The sequence below is a fragment of the Rhineura floridana genome, chromosome 11 (genome assembly GCF_030035675.1).
Source record: "Rhineura floridana isolate rRhiFlo1 chromosome 11, rRhiFlo1.hap2, whole genome shotgun sequence".
In the NCBI taxonomy this organism is placed as follows: Eukaryota; Metazoa; Chordata; class Lepidosauria; order Squamata; family Rhineuridae; genus Rhineura; species Rhineura floridana.
The window spans coordinates 33098666-33107858 of NC_084490.1; the positions used below are offsets into that span (position 1 = coordinate 33098666).

The window sequence follows — 9193 nt, forward strand, 5'->3', positions numbered from 1 at the left end:
TTCTGTCTTCTCCTGCCTTCCCTCAAGCTCACTCATTTCCCAGCCCCAAAGTGCCAGCATGCAGAAGCTCTCCTTCAAACTCATAGCATCCCCACCACCACCATTCTGTTCCTTTACTCTTTCTTATTTCCTACCCCCAAGCTGACCCATCAACTTCATTATCCTAGCTCTATCCCTCTCTCTACACTCTGCTTAACTTCCCTAACCCAGGTATCCTTCAATTGACACATCCACTTGATCCCATTTCTAGTTGTCAGCAGTTGCTGTGGTGAATAGCAGAGTGATATGGAGAGGTTGTCCTTGGGGAGAAAGGTGCACATGGTCAAAGCTACCGGAGAGAACGTTGGAGCAAATCGGCACATGAGCAAATCACTTTTTTCAGGGTGATCTTTGAAATCAACACATGTAGACTCTTTCTCATGAGCAGCTGAACACAGGTATAGTCAATTGGTACACGACAAGATCAAGTGGGAACACCCTGATGTAAATAACTGTAGGATGGTGCAGGGGATGGTTTGGATGAGAACTCAGCATGGACAGCCTATGTCTAGTGTGGGAGCATGGATTGCAGCTTGCCAGCACACACAGGAGATAATCGGAGAGGCCTCTTCTAGAAACCCATTACCAGCCAGTGTAGAGAATACTGGGCTAGATGAAGAAATGATTTTGCCTGGTATAAGACAGTTTCCTATATGTCAGGGATGAGGAACCTCAGTCCCAGAGGAAAGATTGGCCCTCCAAGGCCTCATTTGGATCTCTCCCCAGGCCACATATACTGTACAATCACCCCCAACCTCAGCTTTACAACCCCCCTTGAGTGTTTTTGCCTGACTTGAGCATGTCCTTGAACTCTAACACTACTTCTTGCTTGTCTGGAGGGAGGGTATAGAGCAGCCTTTCCCCACCAGTGTGCCTGTAGATGTTGTTGGACCACAACTCCCATCAGCCTCAGCCAGCATTGCCAATAGTCAGGAAAGATGGGAGTTGTGGTCCAACAACATCTGGAGGCAAACTGGTTGGGAAAGACTGGGCTAGAGAGATGTGTGAGTGTATAGAAACTAGTCTACTTCACAAAACTAACATTCACATTTACCATTTGGCCCTGACCAGCCCTGAAAATTGACACCCAGAAGGTTGCCTAGAAGGGAATGTGGCCCTTGGGCTGAAAAATGTTCCCCACCCTTGGTGTGTATTAACCTACATACAAACGAAGCATGTGGAGGGGTAACTGAAATCTGCTTCTCGTCCTGATGTTGTGTACCATGCTGCCACTCTTCTAAATATCTGCACTTTTGGTGCAATGTCTGGAATGGAGAGCCTATACACATAAAGCTCTACATGTGTCCTGCTTTCCTTTCTAGACATTGTGCTGAATGTTCAAGCACAGAGGACAGTGCTGTTGGGACACATGGCTTGAGGATCATGGCTAGCAGGAGTGGTCCCTTCCTGCCCTTATGCATTTAGCCTTTACCGGAAGGAAAAATATTTTAAAGGAGATTGTCATCCAGGGATTTTTCTTTTAATATTACATGTATAATATTACATGCAATGTACACAGAGGTCATTGTATTAATTCTATTTGTTTTGAGGATATAAAGAAGAAGGATGCCAAATGGGTAGAACTGAGGTGGTGGTGATCCCACAACCAGTCAGGATTCCTAACCAAAAACCAAAATTAAAAAAATCCTGGCAGTCAGTCAGCCAAGGTCACAGAAATCCCCATGCAGCACAACCTGACCCGGGGGCTGCAGTTAGTACAGAATGCTGTGGCACGATTGCTGACATGAGCAAGACCCTATCAGCACCTAATATCTCTTTTCTGAAACATGAACTGGTTGACAATTTGCTACCAGGCAAAGTTCATTTTTGAACAAGAACTGATCTGACTTCTGCTCTGCTCTCATTCCCCAAATGCTTGCTAACCAAGTCATCAGTTCTGATGATCATTCCCAGACCTAAAAGCACTAACAGTCCAACTTAATCCATCTATCCTGTTGTCTGCAGTGCACAATATAGCATCCCCATCACCACCACATTGTTGCTTCTTGATCTTTTTTTAAAAAGCTCAGCAGCTCAACACTGAAATGAAATAAAGAATTGTAAAGAGGGTGAAGGTGAACAAATGACAATAGATGACATTTACTTATGTATTACATTTATATACAACATTTATATACAACTTAATCCTTCACTTTTCTAAGCGGTGCACCTAAAAATGAGCTATACACAAAATAAAATAATAAAAACACCATAAAACCAAACACTATCTTAAAATGCCTTCTGGAACAAGAAAGTCTTAGTCATGTGCTAGAGCTTGGAAAAGTTACTTTTTTAAACTACAACTCCCATCAGCACCAGCCACCATGGCCACTGGTTTGGGCTGATGGGAGTTGTAGTTCAAAAAAGTAACTTTTCCAAGCTCTGCGATGTGCCTAACGTCCAGGGAGGGTGCCAGTCTAATTTTTATTGGGGGGGAAGTTCCGCAGGGTTCAGCCTAGTACACTGAATGACATGGAGAATAATATGGGGGAATAAAAGAGCAATCAGTGTGACATATTTAGTAAAACAACATCTGAACTGTCTTACAGTTCCATACCATTGGTCCAATTAGCTCATTATTATCTCCACTGACTGGCAGTAACTCTCAATGGTTTCAGACACGGATTTTTCCTGCCCTACCAGGAGATGTCAGGAAAACCTAACCCCATGCTGTAATTGTGGGGTATTGTTGTTGGGCAGCATGCAGCCCCAGATAGGAACAGGTGGGAAATAATCTTCTCACTCACATTACAGTTCTCGTGGGACTATCAGTAGTCCCAGGACTATCAGTAGTCCCAAAAGCTTGCTGAATGTATAGGGAAGGCCTAGGCCTTTACAGGCCTCAGCCTTGTTGCTTCAGACCTCTTTCTTCATACTCTGGTGCTGAGTAAAATTTATTGTAGTGCAATGGTTCCCAACCTTTATGATTACAGGACCCCCCTTGTAAGCTCAAAAAAAATTGTGAACCCCCCCAGTGTAATATTAGTCTCTGTGAATTGAAAATATGGTGCATGACAAAATCACATCACCAAATAAACCTTTCCATAAAAATCTCCCTGCAGACAGGGAGGTGTTTCTTTATGCAAAGGTCCAATCAAATCGGAATCCCTTCCACACACTCTGAAGATATACAGTCCTGTCTCCCAACATCAGTGGGTTACAGTGTTCGACTAAGATCCAGGTTCAAATTTCCAGCCAGCCATGAAGCCCACTGGGTGACCTTGGACCAGACAGTCTCTCAGCCTGACCTTTCTTACAGGGTTGGTGTAAGGATAAAATGGAATGGGGGGGACCATATGCACCACCTTGAGCAACTTTGAGGAAATGTGGGAAATAAATGCAATAATAAATAAATAAATACATTTCAGCTGCAGTATGTGGACCCCAGCCTTAGCCAACATGCTGAGCTTTGTAAAAATAACAATAATCGAGAAGCAGCAATGTGATAGTGGTGGGAATGCTAGATTGTGAAGACAAAAGGGTGGATAGATTGAGGAGGGTGGTCAGCGCTTTGTACCTGACTATCTTCTCTCTTGATGACTTCCTAGCACTTTTGATTTTTAGTTTTGCCTTTTCCTGATTCATCCTACATTCATTGAGCCTCCTTCTTTATGTTTTCTACTGTGATTTTGTTCTTATGTTTAGTTCTGAAGTGGTAGAAATGGAGTGAACTCCTTCAGAAGGTGTGTGGCAAAATCACATCTCCAAATGACCCTTTCCATTAAAAGTTCCCTGCAGACAGAAACCCAGAATCATGAAATGCATTAGAAACTTCCTGATGTGCTAATCTATCTGCAGGGAGGTGTTACTTTCTTTGGGCAAGTGTCCAAACAAATTGATATCCCCCTCCCCACCCACCCAATTTGAAGATGTACAGTTCTGTCTCCTAACACTGGATGACAGTACTTGTTCTGCTCTTGTAAGAAATCAATAGTGTGACAGTGTGACGTCCTTCCCCAGCACCACCTGTGAAGCTCTCACTTCTGGCTACCAGCAGACAGGAACATCAGGTTTCCTTCTTACCCTTTACAGCTCTAGCACAGATCTCAACAGATCCCCCTGCTAGGCCACACTACCCGACACTCTGTAACCCTTTAGCCAATAGACTGTGCCTAGTCTCTGCCTGGCTATTCCGATACCTTGTATCACTGGGTATAGGTAATTTCTAAAAACCCCTGCAGCCCCTTGATTCTGAAGCTTACAGCCCTGGGTTTCCTCTGTGGTACTGGATACAATTTCCTCTGCTCCGCCACTGCCACCATTTGATACAACTGTTCAGCCTTGGTTACTTGCTATCCCCCCCTAGTTTGTGTTTCCCAGCTAAAGGAATCAGGCTTTTGTTTAACCAATAAATATTTATTAAGTATTAGAAATAACAAGATTACTTAAGACTTTGTTTACAAGCGTATGGTTTCATCTATATTCTGACATGTACTTTACTTCTCATTAATTGCCTCAGAACTCTGACTCACTCTCAACAACACCAACCTCCAAACACCTCTCTAAACCTCCAACATCCACCACCCTGATTCAAATGTCATTCTTCCATTTATAATCCCAGCCATTCAAACACTCAGCCAATCATCCAGCATTCTACTGCTCATGTACTCCCCCTCCTCTTTCACTCCACTTACATATGTCTTCTATATAACCGGCACTTACCATATTTACAATACAAGCAGGAACATCACAGACAGCGCCTATGCTTTGGAACTTCCTGCCAATTGATAATAGACAGGCACCTTCATTATAGCTTTTTTGACACCTTCTAAAAACATTTCTTTTGTTTAGTCAAACCAACCTAGGCATGTAGAAGCTATTATGTATTTTATCTATGTTTAACACATGGTTGGTTTTATTATTTGGAATGTTTATAAATATCAATTTTTACCTGTTTTTTGCCAATAGTTTTATTGTTTTAATTCATTTTGTAAACTGCCTTGAGGTTTTTAAAACAAAGTGGTATATAAATGTTGGAAGTAAAATACATAGATACATTTCATAGTGACTTTAGCCCTTGAGTTTCTTTCCACTTTTAGGAACAAAGTTGCCAGGCCCAGCTTCCAAGAGGTCTTCTGTATCTTTAAAAGTTGTGCAGGGGGAAGGGAGAATTCCACCTTGTGGATTTTCCCATTACAGTGTTGCAAGAACACCTGCAGTTGTCTGGCTTTCCCTTCTTCTAAAGATACAGGGTCAGTCTCAGGTCATGAACCTGGCAACCCTAATCGGAGTAAAGTGTCTGCAAGCCCTAGAGATACAAACCGGAGATGGATTTCCTTCCTTTTTTGGATTATAATTTGATTGGCTTGATGCAGGCAAACTGTGTGATAGCTGCTGATTGCATGCCAACCATGAAAATTTAATGAGGATGCAAGTAGCACCAGACTCACACTAAAACTCAATGTTAACCAGCCCACAGTTGCAGCACAAGTCCAGCATGAACTGCAGAATTGACCATCGCTATGACCCACACTCCAGTGCCTATGCTAACATATACTTCCTTCCTCATGATGTTTGTATACCATAAAGGTTGTCAGATAGCAGCACAGCAGTCAAAAGCCATACATATGAGAATCTGAAGTTCTGTTACCAATAGCCATTTGAACAAATGAATTGAGTAATGCATCCATAAAAAGAGATGGTCTCTCTGTGGGTCCAAAGAGTGTGGAGCAATTGAGGAATTGTAGCTGAGATGGAGAATACATTCACCAAGGAAAAGTTGATAAGCAGGAAGTACGTGAGAGTGTGGATTTTTCTGAAAGTACATATGGTAGAAATGAGGAGGAAGTTCCCTGCCAATGCTTTAGCACATATGAATAAGAGTAAAGGAATGAGAAGAGTCTACAGTTCAGGGGAGTTGTTAAATCAATCAGCAGGAAAATGTCTGACTGGTTCTTTATTTCAGTGGGCTTCATCCAGTGAGCTAGACAGATAGTTTGTTGCTGAATAATTTTTCAAGATACATATTTAGTTGATTCATCTATCTCCGTTCCGCCAATGTCTGTCTCCATCCCTTTTTCCTCCTCTGTGGTCTGATCCACACTATGCATTTAAATCACATCTAACACATTTAAAGCCCAAGGCTTCCCCCAAAGAACCTTGGGAACTATGATTTTCCCTTCACAGAACTACAAATTCCCAGCACTCTGAACAAACTAGTTCCCATGATTTTTGAGAGAAGTCATGTGCTTTAAATGCATGGTGTGGGGCTGCTCTCCCTCAGCATGCAGTAGGAGGTAGCCATGTTTTTGGGTCCATGGACATATTTGCAAACTGGAGAAACTGTCACGTCTACCACACACACACTGCAATCAAGCACACAATGCACTCTTTTATTGGATATGATAGAATGCTTCTTTGAAGCCTAAGTTCAGCAGGGGGAGGGGACTCTGTGGTTGCAAAGAAGGCGTCTGCAGGTGCATGTGTGCCTGCAACATCAGTGACCCCTGACATGTATCAAGGCTGCATTTTCAACATGGAGTACAAGAAAAGACAATGTGGAAGTTTAATAGGAGCGGTTATCAGAATCTGGCTTTTGGGAGCACTACACATGTTTATGACCATGACAAGAGGGAAAATAAATAAAGAGGGCATGATCAGTCACATCTCAAGACAAATGACAGCTTATAAATGAAACTGTCTCCACTTGCTTCTCTGTCATACAGTCACTCAGGCTTCTACGCCATCTACTTCCTGAGAGCGGCAAGATTACTTTCCAACATGATGTGGAGTCAAGGTACAAGTCAGGAAATAATGTGGTTGGAAATATGATGGCTTCAATCATGCCTCAGAGCATTTATAGGCCCCAGGCTTGGGAAAGAACATGATAAACCTAGTCAGGGCCCTTAGACATAGGATACATGCAGGAAACACCTCTTTGTGGCAACCACAGCATTACTTCTGAAGAACTCCTGTGTCTATTGAGCCACATGGTTTTCTCTTCCAAATACAAGCCAGTAATGAAGAGGAAGGTTTTAGGATCCACTTGGATGTATTTTCAATGAAATGCTATTATGCATACAGATTGAAGGAAGCCTGCATTTTATGTTCCACAATTTCCAATCATATGGAGCAAATTTGGTGCACTTGAATAATCCAACAGTTTACTTCTGCCAACTTTTCTCTTGTTCAGCTCCTCTCCTTAACAGCAGCAGCAGCAACAGAGCAGCAGCAGCATTGATATAAAAGACCTTTGAAGATCAAACTTCAGGTCTTTGGAGCAGTCTGAATCTTCTAGTAATTGTCTTAAGTGCCTCTTTTACGTCTTTGTTTCTCAGAGAATATATGAGTGGATTAACAACTGGCGTTACCACTGTAAAAAGGAGAGAAAGATATTTGTTTTGGTCTAGAGAGTTGTCTGAGCTGGGCCTTATATATGTGTAAAAGACTGAAAAGAAGAAAAAACTGACTACAGTGAGATGGGAGGAACATGTGGAGAAAGCTTTCATCTTCCCTTCAGTGGAACGAATTCTGAAGATAGCTCTCAGGATGAAGCAGTAAGATGTTAACGTTAACCCACAGCTACAACCCGCATAAATCACATCTGCCACAAAAATCATCATCTCATTCAGGTTGGTGTCAGAGCATGAGAGCTTTAAAAGTGGGGGAAGATCACAGTAGAAATGTTCAATTATGTTAGACTTGCAGAAGGAAAGCTTCAACATATTTCCAGCATGAACAGCAGAATCGACCATCCCAGCAAGCCACAGTCCACTGGCTATGCCAACACACACTTCCTTCCTCATGATGACTGCGTACTGCAAAGGATGGCAAATAGCAGCATAACGGTCAAAAGCCATAAATGAGAGGATTAAAAGCTCTGTTCCCAAGCTCCATATGAATAAAAATACCTGTGTAATGCAACCATAAAAAGAGATGGTCTTTCTGTGGGTCCAAAGAGTCTGGAGCAATTTTGGAGTTGTAATTGAGATGGAAAACAGATTCACTAAGGACAAATTGATGAGCAGGAAGTACATGGGAGTGTGGAGTTTCCTGGAAGTGCATATGGTAAAGATGAGGAGGAGGTTACTAGCTAAAGCAGTAGCATAGATGAATGCAAATACCACGAAGAGAAGTGTCTCTAATTCTGCAGAGTTTGTGAGACCGGTCAGTGTAAACTCCATAGTAGTAGACTGGTTCTTTATTTCAATATCTCTGATGTCAGTGTCCTAAACAGATAATTTGTATTGTAAGTTGAATTAATTATCATAATTCATACAAAGCTCATGCCTTTCTCTTTCATTCACTCTTTCCTTCTATCCCTTTCTCTCTTTCTGTTCAAAATGCAGAAAATTGGCATCTGTTTGACTTCTTCAGTCATTTGCAAGATTATGGGAAACCAGTCTGAAATCTCAGAAAATGTTGACCCTGAGATACAATTCCATGCACAGTTAGTTAGATATAAGTCCCATTGACATCAAACAATCCCAAGATAGTCAGGCCTACCCCCCCCCAAGAAAAGACACATGGGGTTCCCATGTAAGCAGGGACCCAGGACCTGTCAAAAGAGCACCATGATCAATCCTTTCTTACATTTGCCATTCCTTGATGAGGATGAGTACCAGAAATGATTTCTGGGGTGATCTAATGTTTAACCTGGTTTACATCGTTTGTAGGTAAATGTGAGCATTTGTTAAGACACACTGATATTTTCCCCCAGTTTGGAAAGTCTCTGTGGTCAGAATGTTTGTCTATGATCTTGTTAATTCACCATAACTGACTGAAAATGTAATGAAATGTCTGTAATTTAAAATAAACTAACAATTACACTTTGCACAGGCAGCTATATCAATCTACTTAGGGAAAACTGATCATGTGCAGAACCCTCTGAATGTTTATATGGATATAAATCCTTAAAGGACTAATTCATCATGCATAATCATTTGTTTCCAGTAGCTCACTATGGAGTAAGCTCAATTGAAGATGGTGTGACTTGTTTCAAGGAAAACCTGCATAGCAGTGCACTAGCTGAGTTGATATCTTACATTATTTCCCTGTAAACAGGTTCATTTCACCATGTGTTCTGGTTAAACCAGTTTTTAAAAGTTTTATTAATGAAATAGATTAGAACAAAAACCACCTCAGATGAAATACAGAGGGATTGAAAACAAATCATAGTTACATTTACATGATGTAATAGTAATTTAAACAAATC

General features: G+C 41.6%; 1 protein-coding gene across 1 annotated transcript; it reads right to left on the reverse strand.

Moving 5' to 3' along the window:
- Nucleotides 1-7238: 7238 nt before the first annotated feature.
- Nucleotides 7239-8162, reverse strand: LOC133367832 (olfactory receptor 13A1-like). Its single transcript, XM_061591932.1, has one exon. The coding sequence runs from the start codon at nucleotides 8160-8162 to the stop codon at nucleotides 7239-7241; it is 924 nt and encodes a 307-aa protein (XP_061447916.1).
- Nucleotides 8163-9193: the final 1031 nt, after the last annotated feature.